Here is a 26,174-nt window from a genome sequence, read left to right as displayed (position 1 = left end):
TGAAGCTCCGAGAATAGAGTCTGTCTGCCCTTTTTCTGCAGTTTTTACACTACATCTCCCATGATGCATTGGCCTAAAGGGCCAGTGTCCCAGCGCACCATGAGTTGTCCTTGTGAAACGTCTTGAAACCACAACAAACAAACAAACAGTTTCTAAATTTTCTAATTGAACTTTTATTTCATCTCTTAGAAAAAGCAGCCACAACGTCCTGCTTTTTTGGCCACAATTATCACAAAAATGCACGGGAGATTGCGGGGGGGGGGGCAGTAGATCAATACAGACCATGAGTTTCTGCTTTTTTTTTTTTTTTTTTTTTTTTTTTTTTTGGGATGCTGGTGTGCCGCGGGATTTTTGTCAAGGTTAAAGTGTGCCGTGGCTCAAAAAAGGTTGAAAAACACTGATCTAGACCCACTAGACAGTGCGCTGAACCTTTTATCTTCAATTATTTGTCAACCTCACTGGTGTCCATGGATTACATGAAATTTTTACACCTTTATCCACCTTTGTCATTGTAGGAATAACACGTCAATGTAAGGGTGGGGTCATCTAAGATAGCACAAGGGTTAAAACGGAATTCGCTATTTCTTCTACAGCTGTTTCTGGTTTTTTAGACAGTCCTGCGCGTGTCAAAAGGATATTTTTCCAATCGAAAGTGTGTAAACGTTTGTTATAATTAAAGTTTTTCTGGGCCCACGTACAATGTTCAATTCTAATCCGATCTTTGATCCAATCAAATATATTTTGCACATGTAGCCGCAGCTTTTGTGATCTACATAAGTGAGGAACAGCCCCTTCCAGGAAGAGTCTGCGCTGCTAACACCGGCCTAGGCACACACACTTTCTCCGGGGAGCTAGCGGTGATGGGCAAAAAAAGGCTTTCCTTTTATATACACAATATGCACATCCACCATTGCAAAAGTTCTGATGTTTGTTTTCATGGGTGAAACGCAGATACTCTGCCAAGGCTGCCTCTAGGTCTGGGATGTCATAAAATTGCCAGTCCCCACAAGGAGTGAAAGCCGGTGCCTCAGAGATCGAGTGGTCTCATTTCTGGGTAAGAAAATGAACTGTTAAAATAACTGATATTTCATTTAAAAAATCCTTCTTTAGTGTGCCAAAGACAATAAATGATCACAAACAGTATATGGATATAGTTTACTCTGAAAAGCTTAAGAATAGCATGATATAGGCCCTTTAAATGTTAGTGTGGATGTTTAGCAAAGTAGGCAGCTGTGACAAATCCACAGGAGCACAGGAGAATGGGTGGAGTCACAGTCAGCCTTCACATAAACAAAAGACAAGGTAAGAACCAAGAAAAATCATACAAATATGCATACCATGACAGATGGTTTACAAAGAAATTTCAAGAATGTGTTTAAAATAAAATGACTTACATAGATAGAAGTTTTTGCCAGAGTTTGATAGCCAGTTACATCGACATCACAATAAATACTTATTTTTCCAAGTTTGGCCTGAAGTGACACAAACTGTAACTGCTGTATTTAGTAAATAGATTTCATGTTTTCTGTTAGTACTGCGGTGCCACACAGATAAAAAAAAACAGAAAAGGTGCATCCTCATCCTTCAGACGTGTCTTCACACTCTGATCTTCCAATTTAGCTCGCTATCTGTGACAATTAACAGTCCTCGGTTATGTGTGATAAATTGCCTGAAGAAGAGTGTCATTTGTTACAACCTTATCTTTTAGGCTGCTGTTATAAAGGGTAAATAATTCATTATCAGAAAGGCACTGGAATAGAGTGGAAAGCAAATAAAGATATTGGATTCAGATGTGCTATCTCACTCAATTGACCAGAGCCACATACATTTTTGATAAACTATTCTAAGGGGATTTAATCCACGAAAATTTAGGCATTTTCAAGAGGTTTGGTCATTTTGATCAAATTAGAACATTACTTAAAACGTTTTTTACATTTCTCTCATTTAATTAGTCATTAGGATTTTTTTTGTTTGTTTTTGGGAACAGTGAATCTCAATTAAAATCCCACAGACATATGTCTAAAAACATGCCAGAGTTTAGCCTTAGGCTAAAATTTTAATCTGTGATCCCTAAGATTTTATAAAACAAATAAGCAAAAATAAGCAAAAGTTAATTTTATACGCATTCACCTAACAAAAGCACAACCAAAATCATTAAGATGAACAATGATGTTACGTTTTCCAAACCACCACAGTGAGATGTGTAATGCTTTAAAAAAAAAAGCCACATTCAATTTCAATTTGGGAGCAAAATGGCTCGATAGAGCACCGCCTCATGTCCTTCCTGCAGACGTCTTTGAAGCTCAGTTTTGGACGTCCTCTTGTTCTTTGGCCTTTAACCAGCTCGCCATACAGGAGGTCTTTGGGAATGCGGCCACCTTAGACGTCTCTCAGTGAGTGCTGCATGCGTGCTGCTGGCTCGTTCCAGCACCTCTGTGTTTGGGACCTTGTCTTGCCACTTGATCTGCAGCATCTAATGTGAAAGGTTTTGAGCTTCTTCTCATGCCTCGCGTCCTCGTCTCGCTGCCGCAGAGAAGAGTGCTGACCACGCAGGCTTGGAAGATGCACAGTCTGGTCTTATCAGTGAGGCTGGAATTGTTCCACACTTGCTGGATTAGTTTGGCTACAGCCGCCTTCATGATTCTGCTGTTAATCTCCGAGTCAAAAGACAGCGAACTGGAGATCGTGGACTTGAGGAAAGCGAAGTTCTCCACAACGTCCAGGATGTATCCGTCAATGGCGATTGTTGGGGGGGGGGGTCTCATTACCCTGGGCCATGACATTGGTCTTGTTCAGACTGATGGTAAGTCCAAACTCCTTGCAGGTGTGGGAGAGCCGACTGACAAGCTGCTGAATCCCGCATTCAGTGTGTGATGTCAAGGCTGTGTCATCAGCAAAGAGCATCTCATGGAAGAGGACTTCTGTGACTTTAGTCTTGGCAGGAAGACGGCCTATTTTATAGAGCTTGCCATCCGACCTGGTGTGGATGAAGAAACCCTCGCTGCAGTCCTTGCAGGGGCAGAGGAAGTTTTGGATTGGATGAAGCAGGGCTGGTTTCCTGCTCTTTGAGACCTCTGGGGGGATTCAGTTGCTCCCAGGTGCCCTTCCACAGACAAGGCAGGCAGTTCTTCAACAGTAGGGGTGTCTAGCTCCTCCATGATTGGCAGGTGTCAAGGTGTGTCAGTTACTGTGTTTTCCGTTGCGTACAGCTCGAGATAGTTCTCTATCCATCGCTCCATCTGCTGCGCCCGGGCGGTGATCACCTGGCCCCCTTTTTGGACTTGAGGGGGCGGTCTTGGAGATGTTTGGGCCTATTGCCTTCTTAATGCCCTCGTACATTTCTCTTGCATTCCCTGTCTCTGCAGCTGACTGTATACTGCTGCAGAGGTTCAGCCCGTAGGTGTTGGCGTAGTGACGGGTAGTCTGTTGGGCTTTGTTCCTGGCAGTTGACGTTGTTGACGATACAAGGTAAGGCCATCTTAGAGACTCTGAATTTTCTGTCAGGGTTTACTCCTTCAGCCTTTGCCTGAGAGGGTATACTGCAAGGCAGAGGAGGTTTGGAATCAGAGTTTCCTTCTCCTAGGTGAGCTACCGCCTGAGGTTGACGAGCCCCATCTGCCCGAAGCGGGTGGTTTTGAGGCGCCAGCCCCTTCTGTCAGTAGGAACAGTTTCGCCGGGTTAAGTAGCTAAGCCATACGAGAAGGCCAGGAGATAGACTGGGTTGTCAGAGGCTATTTGAGATGCACACTATTGGGAGCTTTTATAGGGAGTGGGAGCTTATCCCCTCTACCACCCCAACCTCTTGAAAGTAGCATAAAGGTTATTTAAAAGATTTTTTCCCACTCTATGATAAATTTGACGCATAGATTGGAAGTAACACAACACACTCCTGTTTACTCAGATTTTTATTTTTATTCTTCCTGTCTTTATCAATAGGTTCACTGAATGTCAGGGGATTAAGAAATGCCATAAAACGTAAAGCGCTGTTTGTATTCGCTAAACAATTGAAAACCATTTTTTTTTCTCAAGTATCTCATTTTACAAGTAATAAGTTTTTCTGTGCCATCAGATTCTGAATATTTTTAACCCTTGAATTTTCTTTCTGAATTTTTTTTACCTTTGAATTTTCATTCTGAATTTTTATAACTTTTGAATTTTCATTCTGAATTTTTATAACCCTTGAATTTTCATCCTAAATATTTTTTAACCCTAACATTTGATCTCCCAAAAATTCAATGTAAAAAAATTCGACGTGGAAGACGCTGCTTCTTTTGTGCCACTAGCACAACTAGTCGATCTAAGAACACATCGATATCCAGCCAATCAAGTCATGAGAACGACATGACGTCAGCGTTCGGTACGTTTTACAGAAGTCCAAAAGATGGCAGCAAACTCGGCAGGCGGTTCATCGGTGAGTCATTAATCCTTTATATCTCCCTATTATCGTCTCATTGACGTCGGCTAATAGAGCACAAAAACGTGCATCTTTTGTTGATATTTTATTTTTTCAAATTTGTGTTCTCGCTATTTTTCCCGCCGCGAATCACGGTGAAAAAAAATTGTGCAGTTATTAATCCCGCGCTTAGTGACTGCTGCTGCACCTGGTCGTGGGTCAGACAGAATCAGACCGCTAACTCTGGTATGCGTATGTAAAAGAAACAATACGTGTATCACTTGTTCATTCGTTTTTCAACTTAAAATAAAAACAAAGCAATGTTACATGAACCACTCATCTATTTTTCAAATTTATATAATAAATGACAAAATATTTTTTATGTTTTTTTAATTTTCCCGCCTTGTGTTAGCTTTTTTGCTAACGTGAAAGACCACGTATATAGCCAGATAGCGACTACCATCTCCTTATATTTTGCGTTAATCTGCAGTGCTTCTCAAATAGTGGGGCGTGCGCAAAAAATTATTGAGAAGCACTGCGTTTATGGACTACAAAATAAATAACGCTAATATTTTATGTTTCCATCCGTGGGCTAAATTTGTGTATTTGTGTTTTGTGTTAGAGTGATAACAGTGAAATTGTGCAGTCAATCCAACGCTTACTGCACCTGGTAACATCATCTGGGAGACACCAGAGCACTAACTCTGGTGTTACTACTCACACTGAAGGGTTGAGTATTAAACCAGAGGTTTTCATCTCTGCCTTTTTTTTTTGATTATTAAATTCGAGGTCAAGCCTTATCTGATTAATGAATATGTTTGCATTGTATAGGGAGCAGAGGCAAGGCAGCCACACTAACAACACTGGACCAGAAAGACCATCTGTTCAGATGGAAATGACACGGTAAACTTGAACAGAACTGTGTTTTCATTCATTTCAACCTTTTTGTGTTGGTAGTTTTTCTGTAGTGACAAAAACAGGCACGACAATGGGGGGTGCTGAACATATCTAGACAAGCCCTCTTTTGCCTTTTTTTTCTTGCCTCTTTTTGCCTCTCTTTCTTTTAGTTGGTTTCACTCCTGCAGCTCCTCAGCTGAATGTGGCTCACATGCTCTTAATAGCAATGGGAAATTATTTTGTTAAACAAATGTTTGCCACCCAGTTAGTCCAATTTAAGGTTATGCACAACTGAGCAAATACCGTTATGCTCGACCAATACAAAACATTTATGGCTCCATATTTATTGCCCAAGGTAAAAGGTTAAGAAAATTTGTTTTTGTTTTTTTCACATGAGGTGGTTGTGCTAACTACAATACCACCAATTTACAACGCAAAAGTTCTTGTTCTAAATGTTTATATAACATAAAGAAATCGCAGGTGTTGACATTTCTACACTTTCATAATGAGATGTGTCTAGACTTTTGACTCACCATGTCAGGTTATTACGTCATAGCAAGCTTTATGTTGTTCATCTGTTTCATATGTCAATCTTCAAATAAAATTGTTATAATAGTGTTTTTTAGTCACACATCTTTGTTCTTTTGTTTTTTAAAGGTCCTTTCCAGGTATCTTTGCCCGTGGAAGAGGAAAGCGGCGCTTTCCTGCAGCAAGTTATATCCCTGCAAAGAAAATTAAACCATTGGAAGTGGTCTTTCACTTGTTGCCTAAACAATATGAGAGAAGTCCATCTGAAGAAGAGCAGATAGTCCACCTGCAGGCAGGGTTGGGTCGCAGGACTGCTCAACTATATGAAAGCACAACACATGATGAGGTAATAAGATGCAAATTGTCATGTTTGTGTGTCTATTTTCAATATCTATTTGGTAACTCCCTCAGTTTGACATCTAAGAAATAAAAAAACAAAGTTATTACAATTATATAAGAGCACTTTTTTTTTTATCCTTAATTAAGTTAATAATGTATATAATGTTTGTTTACAGCTGTGTGAAGCCCTCAATGTTTTGTTTCCAAAACTGGCAGCAGTTACTGGTGGTTGGTTGGTGTACAAGTGTCGAGGTGGGAAATATTGAGTTTCTATTCCAGTGCCATTTCATCACTTTTGCATATTGATACACCTTAAGAAGTTTTGAAAATATAATATTTATTTGTAATTGTATACATATGACATCTTAATTCCTAATAACAAAGTTGGGTATCTTTTTTTATCCTTAAGATTGCTTTAGATTATTTTGTTTTTGATAGTACTCAAACAGTAATCAAATTGGCCTTAAGTTTTTTAGTGTGTTTAAAGTATTAATGTAACTATCTAAGTTTTATAGCCTAATTTTCCTTAAATGTTTTATACAGGCGGATGGGGGAGCCGAAAACTCTCTTTAGTGGCACCTGATAGCACCGGATACACAGGCAAGATCTTAAAATTGGCAAATAAGAATGGCAATGCAACGTTATTCATAGCGCCAATACAAGAAGAGCTCAGCACCGACCCTCTTCACCCAACTGATAAGGCATTCAGCAGCATGCCCAAAGCCACATGTCAGAAGTGTACAGAAGCAGTTCCCCTTCAACTTCTCACAGTACACATCCAGTCTTGTGCTGGTGTGGATGCCAATGAACCAGTGGTGAACAAATGTAAGAATTTTTTGTAATCTTTTGTAAACACACTGTGACTACAGCAAATTTAGAAACTAGTTGTTTAAAACTTGCAGTGGAAATTTATTTCAGTTTGTAACTTTTGATTTCTTCAGCATTGCAGCAATGTCCTCTATGCACGGAAATGTTTTCCACTGACTTCATCGAGGAGCATGCTTCTTCATGTGGAGAAAGGTAATTATTAACTTCTTGCTATTGAAAGTTTTTACTCTACATTAAACCTATTTGTCCGAAGTGTAACAGAAAGAACTATGTGAGTAGTGCAGGAAATGAAAGAATACTTGAAGGTACTGTCAGTGAGGAGGAGCAAAGTGCAGTTCCAGGACCATCTGGAACTTCAACTGTCAGCAGGGCTCCAGACTGCGACCAATTGGACGCATTTTGCGACCAAAATATGAGAGTGGGCGACTGAATTTTACATCCAGTCGCACATGCGCGACCAGTAAATTTGCCTCCCCCACCCTACGTATTTTTTTATACATCAAACGTGGAAGGGGCACGTCAATGATCAATGAAATGATCAATGAGACGCGAGCGCACACGCACGCAGGCAGACACACACACTCGCGCACATACTCATCAAACGCGAGCACACACTCTCGCGTGATGCCCGTCTGTGACGCGGCCACTGCGTGTGAGAAGAATAGGGAAAGCCACTGTGAGTGGCTAAAATGCGTGTAGGGGGAGGGGCCTAGAGATAATCGAGTGCGCGTAAACATCTGTGGGAAGGAAACGGAGACAAATATCACAACCTGATATGTGCGTCTGAGCTATGAGTAAGCAAACTATTGATTCGTTCTTCCCACCTGCGGCTAGTGTACCAGTGCCAGAGTGTACAGCAGGGGTCTCAAACTCGCGGCCCGCGGGCTATTTGCGGCCCCCAAGATGATATTTTGCGGTCCCCGCCTTAATATGAAGGTTTAATGTTACTGCAGCCCGCCAGTTTGTATGAATGACACTTGTTCATTGTCGTGCGCGAAGCTGACAAAGCAACCAATCACAGTGGGGTATATGACTCTTGGGGGCGTGGCAATGACAGGACTTGAAAGACGGAAACCTGACAGCCCCCTCCCTCCCCGGACCACATTAAGGAGTTCCTTACTTTCCTTTAGAACGTATTTATTCGCTCGTAATTTTCTAAATACATGCAGTCCGTGCTGAACTTTTCTCTGGGTCACACAGACCCGGAGGAAGGTTTAGGTTTTGGTTACGGTTACGGCGGCGCATCAAACGGTTTATGCACGGCCGTTACGGCAGCTCACCGCTCCCGTCCCGCGGGAGTCGGGTCAGCTGAGGAGAATTAAACACGCTCGAGCAAAAACAACATTAGTTTTAGACACACTGAAAATACGTGGGGAAAATGCAACGATAGACGTGTTTGAGATGAACCGGCGGCTCGCCTGGGTCATTGGGGAGACCAGGCGGGGGGGCTGTGAGATGAAAGCGAATCTGCAGCAAGACTGAAGGAGAACAGGAAGTTGGAGTTGTCCTTAACATTCAGTGTAGTTTTAATATTCTTTCCCCCTTAGTATGATCTGTGTTATTATATATTTTATGATTATTTTAATGTTTTGTGATGTATGTAGCCTTTTTTAATGAATTGGTATTTTAAATTATTTTAATTAATCACTCCACTACAAAAACCATCAGGACACATGTCCCATAATGCATTGTTTTGTAGTCTGTAGGGCAGCTTTCAGTCAGTTCAGTTTCCAGCTGTGTCCGGGTAGGTTTGCCCCTTGCTCCCACCCCTTTCTCGCGATATTTTTGTGATGATTGACAGGTGATGTTGGAGCAAAAACAAAAATATATGTCACACACCAGGTGATCTGTGCAGCGTTGAGTTCACCTGGGTGATCTCAAACACGCTTATTGTGCATCTTGGCTGCACCTATTTGGTGTCACAAAGATAAATTTCCATCCGTTTTCTTTACTTCTTTGTACTGTCGTGACAGCGATGGTGCTGTCAGTTTACCTTCTTGTTGCATCTTCAAAAGTGCAGAATAAAATGTGACACTGAATTTGAAACAGCACATTGTAATTTCTGCATCTATTATTAAAGTATTTATTAGTAATACAGTGGAAATTAGTAGATTTGGTTAGAATGTTGATTTACGGTATGCGCCCCTAAATTTTCTGGTTGTGCCCCTAAAATTTTCAGTTAGGGGCCACAGTGCTCCTAGTGAAAAAAGTTAGTCTGGAGCCCTGGTCAGTGATGGTAGGTGTAGCTCATGGTTAGTACAATGCAGTAGTTGCAGAAGGTAACCTTTTGGTAATATTGCTGTACTCCCGACTCATGGTTTACTGTTACAGTGATGTTCAAATGTAAGGTGAACTAATTTAACATCCAAGCAAAAGTGACATGCCTTTAAGATTTGACGCTTGACATGTGGTTTAAATAAACCACCACTTCATTTGTTTATTTTTTGATTATTTTTATAGGTTGGCTAACCATCAGTGACCCCATAAAAGCCATGTCTGCATGTGCAAGTTTTTATCGCCGTATTCATGAAAGGGAAAGTCCATTGGTTTTGAGCATGGACCTGAAACAGACCCCAGCTCAACAGGATTTGGCCCTTGTTTTATTTTACAAGCGGCCTAATGTAGAGTGGGCACGTCCCCTGAATTGCAGACTGGAAGGTACATGTAAATGGATGTCACAGCAATTTTACTACAAAAGAAAACATATTTACTGTTTGCTCAATTTTTAAAACCTCACCTTTGTATTAAAGGGGATACTGCTGTTGGACAGGGAGTCACTCGTTACTTTATCTCCACATGTATGGAGAAACTGAAATCTGGATTTTGCATCAATTTTGGTAAGCACATAACATTATGCCTCCTTCCAAATCGTATGAAAGACTAACCTATAACTTAATTAATTTTTCATTTTAATGTCTTGAACAGCAAATTCCAATGTTACATGCCTTTTTGAAGGACCACCTGGCCATTTAGTTCCCTCAGCCTCTCACTTTCTCGTGGAGAGTGACATGTTCCTGGTGGCAGGGAGAATGATTGGCCACTCCTTCATACATGAAGGACCCTGCTTGTCTGGGCTCAGCCCCGCTGTTGTCCATGTCCTACTTGGTGGGAGCCCTGAAACGGCAACCGTTACACTGGAGGACTGCGCAGACCTGGACATCAGAGAGAAAATCGAGCTTGTAATTTTTGTTTCAATTTTTTCAAAATTTTTGTTCTTAGGTTCTGAGAAGTGTATTTCAATATCTGAACTACACTTATTTTTTAATATCACGTTTTGCGCTAGATCTTAACTTTTTATTTTATTTTAAGCTTGAAGGGGACAATGCACTTTCTGATGCTGAAAGAGCAAGGGTTCAGGAATTGGCCTATGCGTGGGACCTTCCTTGCTTGACAGAGAGCAATAAAAAATGGCTTTTTGAGAAGCTGTTGATCCATGCTGTGAGTGAAAATGTTTTTTTTTTTGGCAGAATCTTTTTATTTAAATATCATGGATGCCTGAGTATAGTATTTTTGCTTTTCCTTCTAAATAAACTACCAGACCTTCTATAAAAAAAATAGCAAAGCCATGATAGAAAATGTATGACATCCTTTATGAGAGCTTGTTTTTTAGCATCATTAGACTCCAGACCAGGTTTTATGAAATGAAGTGACAATTCCAAATTCTCTACTTAACAACTGTGCCATCACCAACTATAATTTGTTTGTTTGTTTATAAATTGTTTGTTTAAATCTGTTTGTTTGTAGGTCATTGGACGTGTCACAAGGCAAATTAAACAGCTGAGACGAGGGCTTAAAGAGACTCCAGTGTGGACAGTGCTTACCAAGCGACCTGAAACTGCAGCCTTGATTTTTCCAAGTGAAAGAACAGGCGACATTTGTCCTGAGGTACATATTTGCCAGTGACCTCAGTTAGGATTTGTACTTCTACCATTTTCTTAAAAAATTCACTTTGTTGAGAATTTTCATGCTTTTTACAAAATAAATGTGGTATTGGCATTCTCAAATTTGGCGTATTAACAGGTGTCTCTGGTCCTTAACCCCTGTGAATTGGGGGGGGGGGATACTATATATTGAAGTTAAATTGTTCCAACATGTTTAATACTTTTATCTTATTACAGATATTTCTTCAACGCATCAGTTGGCCAAAGGAGGAGGAAGATGAAGATGATGATTGGTCTGCTGAAACCAAAAGCCGCATCAAGGGGTATCTTCAGGAGTTCATTAAAAATGGTACGTTTCTTTCATAAATGGGAGTGCTAAAAAAATTTTACCTGGCTGCTATTGAATTGAATTTATAAAAAAATATCAATTCCAGAAAGAAAACCTTAACATTCATGAATGAAAACATTAACATGATTATGTTACTCTTATTTGTCCAGTAAGTGTAATTACGTCTGTTAAATACATATTTTTCCAAATTAGCCTTAAAGCTACACTGACACACAGTTTAAGAATTGTAAAGTTAAATTTTTTTTGACAAATAAATTGAAACATAATCTTTATTCTGGATTTTGCTTCATTTATGTTTACAGGAACGGCAGTTGAATTGATGAATTTAGCCAAATTTTGGACTGGATGGGAGATTTTACCGAAGAGCCTGTCTGTGGAGATCGTCAGAAGCAGCTATCCCACAGCCTCCACATGCTATGAGACCTTAAAAATTCCAGGTCATTACAGAGACTACAGATCTTTCAGATGTGATCTCCTTGCCTGTATTGAGACTTGTCATACAGGATTTGGGCTCCTGTAAATTCTTGGGTTTGTTTTATGTTCTTAAAAAAAGGTTTTGTTAAGATCAGGAAGTTTGTTGTGGCATTGAATGTCACGTGTTTTACTGTTTTTGTTAAAAAAAAAAGATTGAGATTTTGCTCTCAAATAAACCACTGATGAAACTGATCCCACTGGCCTCTTAACAGATTTTTTTTCCTTTATTGTGGAAAAAAATGTTCACAAAACTGAACAGCTGCAATGTAAACATCAGAGCCAAAGGAGTCTGATTCAGCTCTTGGGTCAACTGCACTTCTTAAAGCTGCCATTTGTTCATCTGTCAGTGGGCAGTTGATGTTTGGCACAACGACGTCTGAATGGTCCTGATGAGGAAGTCCACTCTCCTCCCACTCAATATGTGGAATCTCCATGCCCTGAGGTATGCAAGCCACAGAAATAAATAAATGGTAAAGAGCAAACAAACCAACATCACAAAGTTATCTATATATTCGTATATACCTCCATGTTCTCTGGTTCGGGAATGGGATGACGTGCACGACCCAGTACCCACAGCTGGTTAGGAGTCATGTTACTTTCTGTTCTTAAAGGATGATTATCCCAACCACTGCAGAAAGTGTCCAGGTCCTCCTGTATACGTGGTAAAAATACATAGTGGCAGCAGAAGAGGTGTTGAACACTGGCAATGCTGAGGAATCCCTCTTCTTCAAGGTGGTGGAGAACGTTGTAGTATGTGCTGGTCACAGCAACCCACAGATCTCTCCAGAGCCGCTCAATCCTAGGTCATTACAAAAACAGTGATTCAGTAAATGGAGTATTCCATTATAAATCTTCTGTAGGAAATTGCAAAAATTGTGTTTTTAAATGAACACTTGAACATGCACTGTTCTGTAAATAGCTTTTTAAATTATACTACCTTGTTTGCATTTATGCTACAGTTTCTTTGTTCTTTTTTTTATATTATTCTTAGTCTTTTTTTTCTCCCTCTGCTGTCAGTTGCTATGGTGACAAACAAATTTCCCACATGTGGGATCAATAAAGTATTTCTGATTCTGATGTGATCCATAATATCACAGGAAAAGTTATATGAACAAAAACATAACATGCTAGTCCAAGATCACGACAGACCTAAACAATTAAAAGTGGTTCGGGCAATCATTTTTACATATGAATTGACCATTGAAATCTCCAGACCTTAAACCCATACAAGATTTGTGTTAAATTTATAAATTTTTCTTATAATGAATTGTGTGTTAAAATCCAACTTAAAGTAGCACATGCTTTGACAGTGCAGTTGTCCTATTACTACTTGTACAAAAAAAACACTCACATATCGGGTTCTTAAAACAAACAAACCTTTGGTTGTGAACACTTTTTCCAGAAATGAAGCTGCTTCTTCCAGTGCCACGGACCGTAAACATAAGTTGTGCAACGTCTACGTTTTCTCCCCCGTGATCAGCACGTACCCTAATATAGAGAATTAAAAAAGCACACAATATGTAATGGTGCTTAGAAAATATTGGTTAAATGTCAAATTGGAATTAAAAAATACCTCCTAACCTCAGAGGAAAACCAAACTTTTCAACTGCCCTTTGGAAGAAAGATAGTGTAGTTGCTGCCAGATTGTTGGATGCTGTACCAAGATACATTATCTGAAGAACAGTAAAAAACACCTTTATGAGGAATAAGCATCTAAACAACTGTGTTTTTATTGACAAGTGTGCTTACTTTGCGTGAAAAACCATCAATGCCACCAAAAATGACAATGCTGTAGCTGAAAGTAGGAAAAAGGGAAAAGAAAGGATTATTTTTTTTAAACCAAAAAAGTTAAATATAACTCAAATGTGTTTTTCTTTGTGCTGCATGGTAAGTAACATCAACAAAGCACTTGATCAAATAACATGCATATCATTTGCAACTGTATTTCAACGCAAACTTTGCATTAAGGTTCACGTTATCAAGAATATATAATTCAGAAATAACATACTGTATTAGTTTGTGGTTGGTATCTATGTGTATCAAGGACATGGGGCCTGGAACAGAGTACGTTCGTCGAGCAATGCATCCTAGATGGACCATACGTGACAGGACACCTGAAGTGTCTACACGATGCATGGATGCTCTGACTCTGTTGTACTGCACTCTATGTCCTTGGGCTTGCAGCAGAGCCTTCATCATTCGATACCCAGAATTAGGCTGCCTGGATTTTATTTCTCTGACACACTGATCCAAGTCTTCATCTGACATGGTGCTATATAGTCCTTTCACTGAAAGATCAGATTCATTCATACGTCTGTAAACTGTTCTTCTGGACATACCCAAGAGTTTGGCTATGCATGTGACCGGAAGATTAAGTTCCAGAAGGCTACAAAGGTAGTCTGAGGATAGCGCCATTCGTTGTCGCCCAGCTGGACCCTGCTCCCATTGCACAACAGCAATGCAACTGTTTGTTCTTTCTTTTTCAGTACTAATAAGTCCTTGCAGATGTGTCAGTTCCTCTAAAATAGCAGGACAGACTGTTAACTGACTAGACAAAGCATTTAAAAATACATGTTCTTGAGTGCAAATGAAGTCTAAGAAGTCCAGATCTAGGGGTAAGCGTTGAAGAACATGTTCCAAACGGGAGCGAAGTCTCTCAAAAATATGTTGTAGAAGTTCCTAGAAGAGAGATAAAGAAAAAAAAAGAAAAAAATTAGAGTCTTGTTAAATCTGACGGACATTTGCAGATTTCCAGCTTGTATTGTCAATAACTCCTAAATATAGACATGAAAATTTTTATTTTGCCTCCTTGCAACTACTGAAACAGAAGCCTGTGACTTATTGTTTTGGGGTATGCCCCCGCTCTGCACCTGAAGGCATTACAGCAACAACAATCCATCCATCATTCGTTTTTCAAATTAAAATAAAAAAAAAAACAATTTGTTTTTTTATTTTCCCATTAACATAATGCCGGTTATCATATCTGAGTTTTCTTTATTGTTGCAAAAAGGAGACTTCTGACCGCAGTCTCTGTCCGCCGGCTCTGCATGAGTGGACTCGGAGAACTGTGTCTCCAATCAGAGGATCGGCTTTGGGACAGTGAGAAGTCACGTCCAGAAAAAAGGCGGATTCTATTCCCACGTATTTACCTGCAGCCAAGATGCACATTTCGGCGTTGAATGTAAGTTCATCCGAAGCTAAAGGTTTTTGACACATATTAGCCTAACCCTAAGTTATTACGGGGTAAATTCGGCAAAGAATAAAGCACTGGCCACATGTATGGACTTAGAAAATTATGAGCGAACATGAACTCAATAATTATCACAACAAAAATAAAAGCACATTAGAAAATCATCTCGCTCTATAGTTGGAAACCGCTTCTCTGGTCCGTTCTAACTAAGCAATAACGTCCTGAACCCGGAAGCTGAAAGTTGACACATAGTTCGCGGCAGGAAAAATTGAAAAAATAAAATATCAACAAAAGATGCACGTTTTTGTGCTCTATTAGCCGACGTCAATGAGACGATAATAGAGAGATATAAAGGATTAATGACTCACCGATGAACCGCCTGCCGAGTTTGCTGCCATCTTTTGGACTTCTGTAAAACGTACCGAACGCTGACGTCATGTCGTTCTCATGACTTGATTGGCTGGATATCGATGTGTTCTTAGATCGACTAGTTGTGCTAGTGGCACAAAAGAAGCAGCGTCTTCCACGTCGAATTTTTTTACATTGAATTTTTGGGAGATCAAATGTTAGGGTTAAAAAATATTTAGAATGAAAATTCAAGGGTTATAAAAATTCAGAATGAAAATTCAAAAGTTATAAAAATTCAGAATGAAAATTCAAAGGTAAAAAAAATTCAGAATGAAAATTCAAGGGTTAAAAATATTCAGAATCTGATGGCACAGAAAAACTTCCATAGTAATGATACAAACTTCTGGACAATGGGGTGAAAATGTATACCCATCACATGGTAGTCAGCATTCAGCTGGCACTCTCACAGTTGAAAACAAACATGAGAGTGACATTCTTATGAGCAAATGTGACAGTCAGGGACACTATGTTTTTTTGATAATATCCACTCAAGATCTTTATTACCATTAACATATATGGTTACAACTTCAAACTTGAAAATGTTGAGCTCCTTTCTTTGAATGAAAATGATATAATTTGTGGTCTAAACAAATTTCCTGATGCGATTATTATAATAGGAGGGGATTTTAATAAAGCATTAAATAATCAGCTGGACAAATGGCCACCATGTGCTCTTTCTGATTGTCCCTTACAGTCATTCTTGCATAGATATAAGCTGAAAGATATAAGCTGAAAATTTCCATCAGATTTTGTTTTTACCTGGAGTAATAATGATGGATCCAAACAATCTTATCGATTACTGGGTGGTGTCTGATAGTCTAAGTGCAGATGATATTGAAGTTAACATTTTTCCTTCTCCACTAACAGATCATAACGCAATTTACATTTCGATTAAATGATCTGAAACTACATTCCAAAATAAGAAAGCTTACTGGATTATAAATAACTCACTGCTTAAACTAAAAATTTGTAAGATCAAGGATGAAAAAAGGTTAGCCTCCAGACCAGGTGTTGGCGGTAATGCGCCATTCTGCTGTATCATCATGACTATTTTATTTTTATTTTTTTGTCAAGCGCCATATGAACAACACCCGAAAAGGAAAAGCAGTGAGCATGGGTGTCCGAATTACTTTTAAAATCCAGGGTACTATATAGTCCCGCACTCTTTCGGTCTTTGGTAGTTAGGGATTAGGATTGGATTTCCCTAGTTTGGATGTTTCCACCCGAGCCACAAAGCACGTTACACTTCAAATGGATTTCCACTACGTAAGACATTTCTCATTCTATTAAGTATAGTAATCAATTATATCTATTTTAAAATTCCTCTTATAATCGTACAAATTTACACGAAAGTTTAGATAAAATTTAAAAGGATGTTTTAAGGACAAACTGCTGCTAGTGTCCTCACTCACTGACATCAAATGAAACCGGTATTGTCAAAAATGTATGCAACGCGCTGTGGAAACACGTTTGTTTTGCTTTTTCTGTTAGCTTAGTGAAAAAAACTCCAGTATGTTTTAACTTGAATCTAGTTCTACATATTTACGAAACAACCTCCTCCCTAGTTAACTATTTTTTGTAATGACTGTCTGTTGTTTATTTTGTAATTTTTTGTAATGACTCGGATAAGAATCGTATTTATGTCATGGTAAATACTTATGCCACAGCTTTTATTGATACAGAAAATTTAATCATGTAATCGTGTTTTTGTTTACTATAATAAGCCTCATGTTATTCGCACGTATTTTACGTGCCAGCAGGCACATGGAAATTCATCTTGGCCACACGGAATACTTGCAGTAAAGATGCGCATTGCCTGCACGTATTTTAAGTGTTAAGGCTGCATTATGTTGTAGGCCGCACGTATTTAAAATTAAACTTAAAGTTCAAACCCCATTATCTGTCTCTGCATGATGCATTCCCTTGGAGGACAGGTGAGCAGCAGGAACAGCCGCGCTCGGGAACCGTTTGGTGGTTTAACCGTAACCGAAACTGCAATCCTAACCTTAACCCTCTCTGGTCCGTGCAGCCAAGAGAAAAGTTCAGAGCTGTATTTTGAAAACTACGTGCGAATCGTCACGTTCTTTACATTATGCCTATTCATAATTTACCTTGATATTATCTTACAATATGCACCTTTTTGTTGGTAATACAGAATATTTTGACGTTAACAATTACACTATTGAGTGTTGACTTGTTTGCATGACACCGAATTTAGTAGAGACTTTTCATCAAATGTGACTCAGGAGTTGCTTTTATTGAGTTTTTCTCCTTTTTCATTCAGCTGATGGATTAACACCTGCAGGTAGGCAGGCATGCTGCTTCCCGCTGAGGCCCTTATGCGGCCCCTATCTAGAAATGAAGTGCTGGGCATGTTAATCAGGTTGACCGTTTTCGGTGCTGTCACATACTACAGCATAAAGTGGGTGGTTGATGCTATGGACCCTACCACCAAACAGAAAAGTCAGTCCAAGAAAAGGGTATGTTCAAAGACAAACTTGAGCTTCGTTTAAGCTAAAACTTCTGCCTGCAAAGTTCCTCATTCTTATTTTTCTGGTTTCGTCTTTTTTCAGGCAGAACAACTTATGAAGAGGATAGGTGTCCAGGGGATAACACTAACAGATTACGAACTAAACATAGCATCTCATTTAGTTGATCCGCAAACTATAAAGGTAATTTTATGGGTAAGACTCTGGGAATCACCAGTATCTTTGATTTGATTTTTCTTTTTTCAAACATCCAACTTGTGCCATCTTGCAGGTTTCCTGGAAGGATGTTGCAGGTCTTGAAGAGGTTATCAACGAACTACAAGACACTGTTATCCTACCTTTTAAGAAAAGGCACCTTTTACCTGGATCCAAACTCTTTCAACCTCCTAAAGGTATAAACTGTTTAAATATACTGGAATCCAGAACAGAAAATGATTGGAGTCATAGTCAAAATGTTTCTGGAATTTTGAAATTTCCTTAAATGAATTGTATTTGGTTAAAATATCCATATTTGTAGCAATTTGTGGGAAATTTTTCAATTACAGATGGAACTTATTTTCTTCTGACGTTAGTTTGTATGTTCTCAACACTTGTGTTGTATTAAGTAAGCAGAAACTTTTTGCTAATTAAAGTGACTTTCTCCATGTTACTAAAATGTAAAGTGATTTGCTGAGTTCTCTTTTTTTGTGAGGATAAATCAGGTTGTTTGCATCTTTCCAGCTGCCTGAACAAAGAATAATCCAGATCATTATCAAGGCTATCAATGCATTATCAATGCAAAAAACAGCAAACTGGAATTATTAACATAAAAAATAATTTAGAAAAAGGTAGGGACAAAAATATCATTAAGAACTTAAAAAGGAAAATGACTGAAATTGCCCACTACAGAAAAACAACGGCCTAGTAATTTCTTGAGATATAAATTACTGAGTTTAAATGTTCCAAGCTCTTTTTTGTTGTTGTGTTTGACTCGGTTAACTTTGTGAATCGGGAACTTTTGTTACTGATTCACAAAAATTTGAAAGGATGTCGAGGCATTTTTTGATCAAAGTTTGCTTAAGAAAACATAAATGTACTGTGTGTGGGTTTTTTTTTGTCTTAAAGGAGTTTTGATATTTGGTCCCCCTGGTTGTGGGAAGACTATGATCGCTAAGGCAACAGCCAAAGCCTCAGAATGCAAGTTCATTAACCTCCAGGCACCCACTCTGACAGATATGTGGTACGGAGAATCCCAGAAGCTGACTGCCGCGGTCTTCTCTTTAGCCGTCAAAATTCAGCCATGCATCATCTTCATTGATGAGATTGGTGAGTTTCCCAACAGGATTAACTTCAAGGGATTTCCTGTTTGATTTCAATTAAATACTCTTCAGAGATGATAGAAAAAGCAGATGAGTGGTTTGTATTACAAGAAATCCTCAGAGGTTTTAATCAAAGTGAGAATAGAGGCCAAGTATTATTTGAGACTTTTTATTTATTGTGATGTGGGTTTTTTATGCTACGATGTCTCATATTTTAGAATCCTTTCTGAGGAATCGCTCCAGCCTGGACCATGAGGCCACAGCCATGATGAAGGCGGAGTTCATGAGTCTGTGGGACGGACTTGACACTTCTCTAACCACACAGGTTCAATGCCTTTTTCAAAGGAAATATCACACTGGATTAGTGTTTGTCAGACAGCAGGTGGACATTCTTCTTTTTGTTTGGGTGGAATTTAGGTGATGGTGATGGGAGCCACAAACCGACCACAGGACGTGGATCCAGCTATTCTGCGCAGGATGCCTGCTACCTTTCACGTTGGCCTGCCTGTAAGAACACAGCAGAAAAACTTATCTTAAAAAAATATATATATTTATAAAAATCTGTGGTATTGCACATTTTTAAGGAGACGAAATAAACCTCAAAACATCGAACTTGAAAGTGCAACTGAATTCTCACCAAGCAAAGTAAAGCCTTCACAGTTTACAAAAATCAAATAATTACAATATTATTGTTAAAGATGTCATGTTTCTATTTAAAACATCTGTTGATAAATAAAAATAAGTCTGCTTTCTCCATTCAGGACATGAGGCAGAGAGAAGACATCCTGAGGCTGATTCTCGCAGGAGAAAATGTGAGCTGCATGGCATAGGGTTGGGTGATGTCCCTTGAGTTGGCAGTTGACGATGTTTGCAGTAAACCATCGGGAGGGACGATGATATCGTCGGGGGGGGATTTTTAATTTTTCGTTATTATATATATATTATTCGTTATTTCACTTTATTACTTCGTTTATTTGATATCCCAACTAATGACTCATCTGCGATGATCCAGTATAAACTGAGGGAAGTTACTTTAACAAAAAAGAAAAATAGCGGGTCGTCCGGTAAAAGTGTGTGTCCGGGCAGAGCTCGGACCGCCAGCTGTTCAAAGCAGAAATGTCGCTCAGTTCTTAGAAACCGTTCAAACAATCACGTGGATTTGTATTTCCAGTCATGTCCTGACAAAACAAAGGCTGAAGTTATTCCCACATATTAACGTTCAGCCAAGCTGCAGATTGCACCATTTCCCGCATTGTATGTTCATCAAAGGCTAAATGTTGTGAGCGCGTGTTAGCCTCTATTAGCCCTGGCTTCTTCCTGCTCCGTTCTTCCACACAAAAAAAGGACTAACCACACGGATTAAAATTAAAATGATGAGCAAACAGGCGCTTCATAATAACCGTAACAGTAATAAAAGCACGTTTAGAAGATCATCTCGTATATTACGGAGCTGCCAGATATCTATGTATGTAGCCTCTCAGCGGAACTCATTTCTTCTTCCGAAATTTCAAACACTATTGGGCATGTGCAAATGATTTCTTCCGACCGAAAGTGTGACCCATGTGAACGTTTGTTCCGATCAGAAAAAGTTTTTCTGGGCCCGTGTACACGGTTGAATTCTAATCCGACCATTGATCCGATCAAGATATTTTGCACATATAACCGCGGCTTATGGTGTCGACTCGCAGCGTGGCGTCGTAGCATCACGATGGTGTCTCTCCATCATTATGTCAGTCAGCCATCACGATGGCATCGTCCATCGGCACAACCCTAGCATGGCATTCCTTTTCAGGTTGGACACCCCTTCGAGTGGCTCTGAAACATCTATATTTTCCATGTCAAATTGTAACAAATTGAATGACCTGGAGGCTGTTTGTTTTGACTGATTCATTGTCTCATCTGCTGATGAACAAGTTCGGCCCAGTTGCCTGATGTTGCTGTTTTGTCTCTTCCTCACAGCTCAGTAATGCTATTAATCTGAAGCAGATTGCTGAAAGGACACAAGGCTACTCTGGCAGCGACCTCAGGGAGCTGTGTCGAGACGCGGCTTTGTACCGCATCAGGGACTACGTGCGCAAGGAGGAGATGAGGCAGATCGGGCTGCTGCTGCAGGACAGTGAGGAAGAGGAGCTGTAGGTCACATTTACCTATCAGGTTAAATGCTGTTGCGTTCTCAGATGAGCTGCTTTGAGAAATTTACGAAAGCGCGGTTCCCGCATTTTAGTTCTGCTTAGAATAGTTTACAGTCTTCAGATCTGGTCTGGTCATTTTTTCTGGCCAAACCATATTGCAGTGGTTCTCAAACTGTTTCTCTTGTACCCCAATTTGCAAGAAGGAAAAATGTTCTTCCGCTTATCTGGGACCGGGTCGCGGGGGCAGCAGTCTAAGCAAAGATGCCCAGACTTCCTTCACCCCGGCCACTTCCTCCAGCTACTCTGGGGGAACCCCGAGGTGTTCCCTGGCCAACCAAGAGACGTAGTCTCTCCAGCGTGTCCTGGGTCTTCCCCTTCGCCCAGTTGGACATGCCCTTAACCCCTCCCCAGGGAGGCGTCCAGGAGGCATCCTGACTAAGTGTCCGAGCAACCTCAACTGGCTGCTTTCCCTACTTTTATATTTAACTGGTTTAAATCGTTAAACAAGAGTTTTAATGAACTAAATTCAGCGTTATCATACAAAACTTTACTTTATAATTTTCATTATGTTAAAATGGTAAATGGCGTATACTTGTATAGCATTCTCTACCTTCCTCGAAGTCCCCAAAGTGCTTTGTAGTCACAAACCCATTCACACACTGGGGCCAACCTTGCACCAGAGGCAACAAGGGTTTCAGTGTCTTGCCCAGGGACACTTCGGCACATGGGCGGGCAAGGCGGAAGTCGAACCTGCAATCTTCCGACCACCCTACCATTGCACCATGGCCGCCCCACATTATTTATAATAACTTTAAAAAACTGCAATAGGAATATTTAGGAAAGAAAAAATAAACAGGATCATTGATAGAAATGAGGAGTAAAATGTTTATAAAAACTAGTAATCCAACACAAACTAATTCTCCCCTAAACATTCTCCGTCCTTTACTCAGACGTAGAAAGACCCACTCTAATGGAAGGTTTTGTTTTTTGTTTTTAGCCTGTTCTTGTGGGATTTTTTCTGATGGAGGACACATACATAAAGAAAATTCAGCTTAAAATTGCATTTCTGAGTAAGTCTTAATTTAAATCGTGAATCAGGAGCAGACGAAACAATGCTATTTGAAAAAGATGTGTAGAAAAATGTGGGCCACAAGCTGCTGCTCTGCAGAAACTAGGTGTTTTAAAAGAGGATGCAGGAATAAAAGGAAATTTCTGTCTCTGATCGCGGGCCAGCCGTTTACAGTGAGATTAAGACAGGAAGTAAGAGACATATCAACATGAAATATTATGACTCCTATTGAGTATTGCACAGGAGAGAATTTATTACCGTATTGCACAGTTCCCATGATTTTTGCACGGTCCTATGATTATTGCACTGAAATTTAGCACAGAAGAGAGTGTATCACATGCTTTTTCAAGTTGTCTGTGTGTGTGGGGGGGGGTTACAATGACCTTCCAGAGTTCAGCAGTCTTACTGCTTCTGGGAAGAAACTGTTCCTCAGTCTCATGGTCCTCCCCTTTAAGTTCCGCAGCCTCCTGCCTGAGGGGAGCAGGGAGAGAATGTGAGGGGGGAGTGGGGTCTTTCAGGATGCGGGAGCATCGTTACCTGCATCTGATTTTGTAGATGTCAGTGGTGGTCTGCAGGCTACAACCGACAGTCCCTTGCGCAGCTTTAGTCACTCGTTGCAGAGCTTTTCTCTCTGCCGCAGAGCAGCTGCCGTGCCACACAGTGATGCAGGAGGACAGTACGCTTTCCACTACACACCTGTAGAAGGAGGTCAGGACTGCGATCCCCATCTTAGCGCACCTGAGCCTCCTCAGAAAATAGAGGCACTGATGTGCCTTGTTGATCAGGCAGGAAGTGTTGGTGTTCCAGATAATGTCGTTGGAGATGTGCACACCCAGGTACCTGAAGCTATAAACTATTTCAACCGGAGCCCCTCCAATGTGAAGGGGAGGAGGGGGGTGTCTGTCCTTCCTGAAGTCCATGATCACCTCTTTGGTCTTCTTCACGTTGATGCAGAGGTTGTTGTTTCTGCACCTGCCCTCCAGATGTTCCACCTCCCGCCTGTAGTCTGACTCATCGTTGTCGGTGATGCGTCCAACCACAGCTGTGTCATCCGCAAACTTCACGATCAAACAGCTGGGGTGACTCGCTGTGCAGTCGTACACAGCCCTGGGGGGAGCCCGTGCTGAGGGTGATCGGGGAGGAGGAGATGTTGCTGATCTTCACAGACTGTGGTCCGTCCGTCAGGAAGTCCAAGACCCAGTTGCAAAGAGTGGAGCTCAGTCTAAGTGTGTGTGTGCTGTTTTTGGTCTGTGGTATGATTGTGTTGAAGGCTGATGTGAAGTCCATGAAGAGCAGGCGAACATACAAATTCTTATTCTCGAGGAGGGTGATGGTTGTGTGGACCACAGAGGAGATGATGCCCTCTGTGGATCTGTTTGACCTGTATGCATATTGGTGCAGGTGGATTCTGTGATACGGGTTATGACCAGTTTTTCAAAATATTTCATGACTTTTGGTGTCAGGGCCACCGGACGATGGTCATTCAGACCTGTCACTGAGGATGTTTTGGGAATTGGATTGATTTTGGGGATCTTCGGGCAGGTGGGGACCACTGCCTGTTTCAGGGAGGAGTTGAATATGTCTTTCAGCACCCGTCCAGGGATGTTGTTGGGTCTAGCAGCTTTGTGAGGATTGATCCTCTGGAGGTTCCCCCTCACTTCCGCGGTCGTCACACTGAAAGACTCTTCGCCAGGTGGGGTGGTGAGTCTGGTGCAGGGGGGATGTTGGAGTTCTCAAAGCGGGAGTAGAAAAGGTTGAAAGCCTGGTAGAGAGGGGTCATCAGGCAATGTGCATCTCTGCTGCTGTAGTCTGTGATTCACTTCATGCCTTTCCACAGACTCCAAAATTGTTGGATGTTAAGTGGATGTTCTGACCTAGAAAGTTTAGGTCGGAACTTTATGTTGTTTGATATTTACCCACTTCCATATAACAAAGGTCGGTATAGCTAACATCTGTGACCTTCCTCTTTCCAGCCCAGTGGACAAAGAGAAGCTGCGACCAGTTACTCAGCTGGACCTCCTCTTCGGCCTAGAAAAGATGAAGGAGTCCAATCGGGCCACAGCCTCCATGCTAAGCAAGCCATCAGTGGTTCCTCTGGACTGAACATCCTGTTTTGCACTTTTTCAATTCAATCAGCAGAGACATAAAAAAAAACTCTGAAATACCAGCTGGCATAATGGCTCAAAAATAAAATTACCAAGGTTCTGTGCATGCTTGTCAGTATACAGCACTTCTCAATGTGAAGGGGAACACAGTTATAACCCTTGTGCTATCCTATGACCCCACCCTAACATTGACGTGTTATCCCTACCATGACAAAAGTGGGGAAAGGTGAAGACAATTTCATGTAATCCATGGACACCAGTGAAGACCTGTACACTTCAACCTGGAGCTGTCTGTCCTCTCCAATGATCACAGCACAGTCTAGAACAGAGGTGGGCACTGAGGGCCGCAGTCCTGCATGTTTTCCAGCATACCCTGCTCTGGCATGTTCTGATTGGCTGGACACACCTGAACCAGGTAATCAGCCATGAGTAGGGCAAGAGTATCTGGAAATCATGCAGACACACCGGTCCTCGAGGCCTGGAATTGCCCACCCCTGGTCTAAAATGTTGTCCTTTGTGTCTTCACTGGTGAACTTGATGTTCTTGTCGACTGCGTTGATATGATCTGTGAAAGTCTCAACTTCCTAGATTTTGATCTTGACCCAAGTGTCGTCCACATATCTGAACCAGTGGCTTGGAGTAGTACCTGGGAAAGAGTCCAGGGCTCTTCTCTCAACTTCTTCCATGTACAAATTGGCCACAATGGGCGAGATTGGAGAGCCCATAGCACAGCCGTGCCTCTGCCTGTAGAAGTTTCCCCTGAATTGGAAATATGTCGAGTTGAGGCACACTTCCAGCAGTTCGCAGATGTGGTCTGGTGTCAGATTTGTTCTGTCTTGTAACTGAGAATCCTGCAGTAATCTCTTCCTCATTCAAATCACTGCCTCGGTGGTGGGAATGCAGGTGAAGAGGGAAGTTACGACTGGGGAGCTTCTGGTGTGTTTTTTTAAAGGTTTTGTGGTTAAAAAAAATAAAATAAAAAGCAACTCATTAACGTGAATGTTTTCTCTATTGGTTTATCCTGTGATGTTCAAACTCATGCAAGTCTTCAATAAAACACCTCAGGAGCCAGTTTGCAGGTCAAAAAGTTGCCATGTGAACCAGCGCTGCTTTCAAACACTTGTGCCCCTGCTTATCAATATCAATGTCTTCATGGAAACTTTCATCAGCTCTGTGCCATCCATGGATTATTTACCGGAAACTCGAAGCAGCTGTTCTGGTTATGGTGTCAAAAGTGTGAGGAATGTGAGATTTTTATGCATTTCAAGTTGTATTTATTAAAATGAATTAAAGCATATGTAATGTATTCATATAACTTTATTTCAACCTCTAAATGCAAACTTGTCAACAAATAAATTCTGCAAAGGTTTCAAACATCTTTCTGCTATTAGTACTTTTTTATGAATATTTTGAAAATTTAACTTCATTTTTATAAATACAGAATTATTCCTTCAATCAGTACTAGAGTAAAGTAAAGAAAAAAGAAAGCGGGACAAAATAATTCACAGGTAATATAAAAACATCTCACATCCCAGCCATTTAGTTAAAAATAATCCAAACCGAAATGAAGTTTTAGGTCATGTGACATCGCCACATTGAAATAAATTGAAATGAATGAATGAAATGTGCAAAGAAAAAAAGTCAAGTGCTCGAGGGGAGAGCAAAGGGGAAAAATGAAATTAAATTAAATGCTGTAAATACACTGCCTGTAAATTAATATGCATGGTGTCATTATTGAAAGTACTTGTGATTGGGTAACATGGTAATGGGAGGTGACAGTGTGCAGGTGGGGGT

General features: G+C 40.5%; 3 protein-coding genes across 9 annotated transcripts; 2 read left to right on the top strand and 1 right to left on the bottom strand.

Annotated features, from left to right (window-relative positions):
- The first annotated feature begins 4,199 nt into the window (after positions 1 to 4,199).
- Positions 4,200 to 11,881, top strand: LOC105354611. 2 transcript variants are annotated; one of them, XM_023958678.1, is made up of 14 exons: positions 4,200 to 4,411; positions 5,018 to 5,122; positions 5,225 to 5,296; positions 5,948 to 6,164; positions 6,334 to 6,409; positions 6,701 to 6,982; positions 7,099 to 7,177; positions 9,446 to 9,643; positions 9,736 to 9,822; positions 9,911 to 10,164; positions 10,295 to 10,423; positions 10,730 to 10,870; positions 11,104 to 11,215; positions 11,518 to 11,881. In XM_023958678.1, the coding sequence occupies exons 7-14, from the start codon at positions 7,156 to 7,158 to the stop codon at positions 11,733 to 11,735; spliced, it is 1,161 nt and encodes a 386-aa protein (XP_023814446.1). In that variant the 5' UTR covers positions 4,200 to 4,411; positions 5,018 to 5,122; positions 5,225 to 5,296; positions 5,948 to 6,164; positions 6,334 to 6,409; positions 6,701 to 6,982; positions 7,099 to 7,155; the 3' UTR covers positions 11,736 to 11,881. The 2 variants fall into 2 exon arrangements, with proteins under 2 accessions (XP_023814446.1, XP_023814447.1); XM_023958679.1 differs by lacking the exons at positions 9,446 to 9,643; positions 9,736 to 9,822; positions 9,911 to 10,164; ... (2 more) ...; positions 11,104 to 11,215; positions 11,518 to 11,881 and having other exon boundaries at positions 5,016 to 5,122; positions 7,099 to 7,361.
- Positions 11,882 to 15,316, bottom strand: LOC111947921. The gene is made up of 6 exons (XM_023958681.1): positions 15,248 to 15,316; positions 13,439 to 13,484; positions 13,271 to 13,362; positions 13,067 to 13,177; positions 12,212 to 12,488; positions 11,882 to 12,126 (listed from the first exon to the last, which is right to left on the bottom strand). The coding sequence occupies exons 3-6, from the start codon at positions 13,357 to 13,359 to the stop codon at positions 11,914 to 11,916; spliced, it is 690 nt and encodes a 229-aa protein (XP_023814449.1). The 5' UTR covers positions 13,360 to 13,362; positions 13,439 to 13,484; positions 15,248 to 15,316; the 3' UTR covers positions 11,882 to 11,913.
- A 1,013-nt stretch (positions 15,317 to 16,329) lies between these two features.
- LOC101175659 (ATPase family AAA domain-containing protein 1-A) lies at positions 16,330 to 25,756 on the top strand. 6 transcript variants are annotated; one of them, XM_011479506.3, is made up of 11 exons: positions 16,336 to 16,553; positions 17,572 to 17,592; positions 17,704 to 17,767; positions 17,861 to 17,959; positions 18,048 to 18,168; positions 18,881 to 19,081; positions 19,293 to 19,399; positions 19,492 to 19,581; positions 19,836 to 19,886; positions 21,034 to 21,206; positions 24,249 to 25,756. In XM_011479506.3, exons 3-11 carry the CDS (start codon positions 17,726 to 17,728, stop codon positions 24,376 to 24,378), a joined length of 1,014 nt encoding a protein of 337 aa, XP_011477808.1. In that variant the 5' UTR covers positions 16,336 to 16,553; positions 17,572 to 17,592; positions 17,704 to 17,725; the 3' UTR covers positions 24,379 to 25,756. The 6 variants fall into 6 exon arrangements, with proteins under 6 accessions (XP_011477807.1, XP_011477809.1, XP_011477810.1 ...); XM_011479505.3 differs by having other exon boundaries at positions 16,330 to 16,553; positions 17,572 to 17,767; positions 18,989 to 19,081; XM_011479507.3 differs by having other exon boundaries at positions 16,332 to 16,553; positions 17,572 to 17,767; positions 21,034 to 21,228; positions 24,249 to 24,356.
- The last annotated feature ends 418 nt before the right edge of the window (positions 25,757 to 26,174 follow it).

This window comes from Oryzias latipes, chromosome 9 (genome assembly GCF_002234675.1).
Source record: "Oryzias latipes chromosome 9, ASM223467v1".
NCBI classification, from domain to species: domain Eukaryota; kingdom Metazoa; phylum Chordata; class Actinopteri; order Beloniformes; family Adrianichthyidae; genus Oryzias; species Oryzias latipes.
Note: the sequence above shows the minus strand (reverse complement) of the source record. Positions and strands in the feature narration are given on the sequence as shown.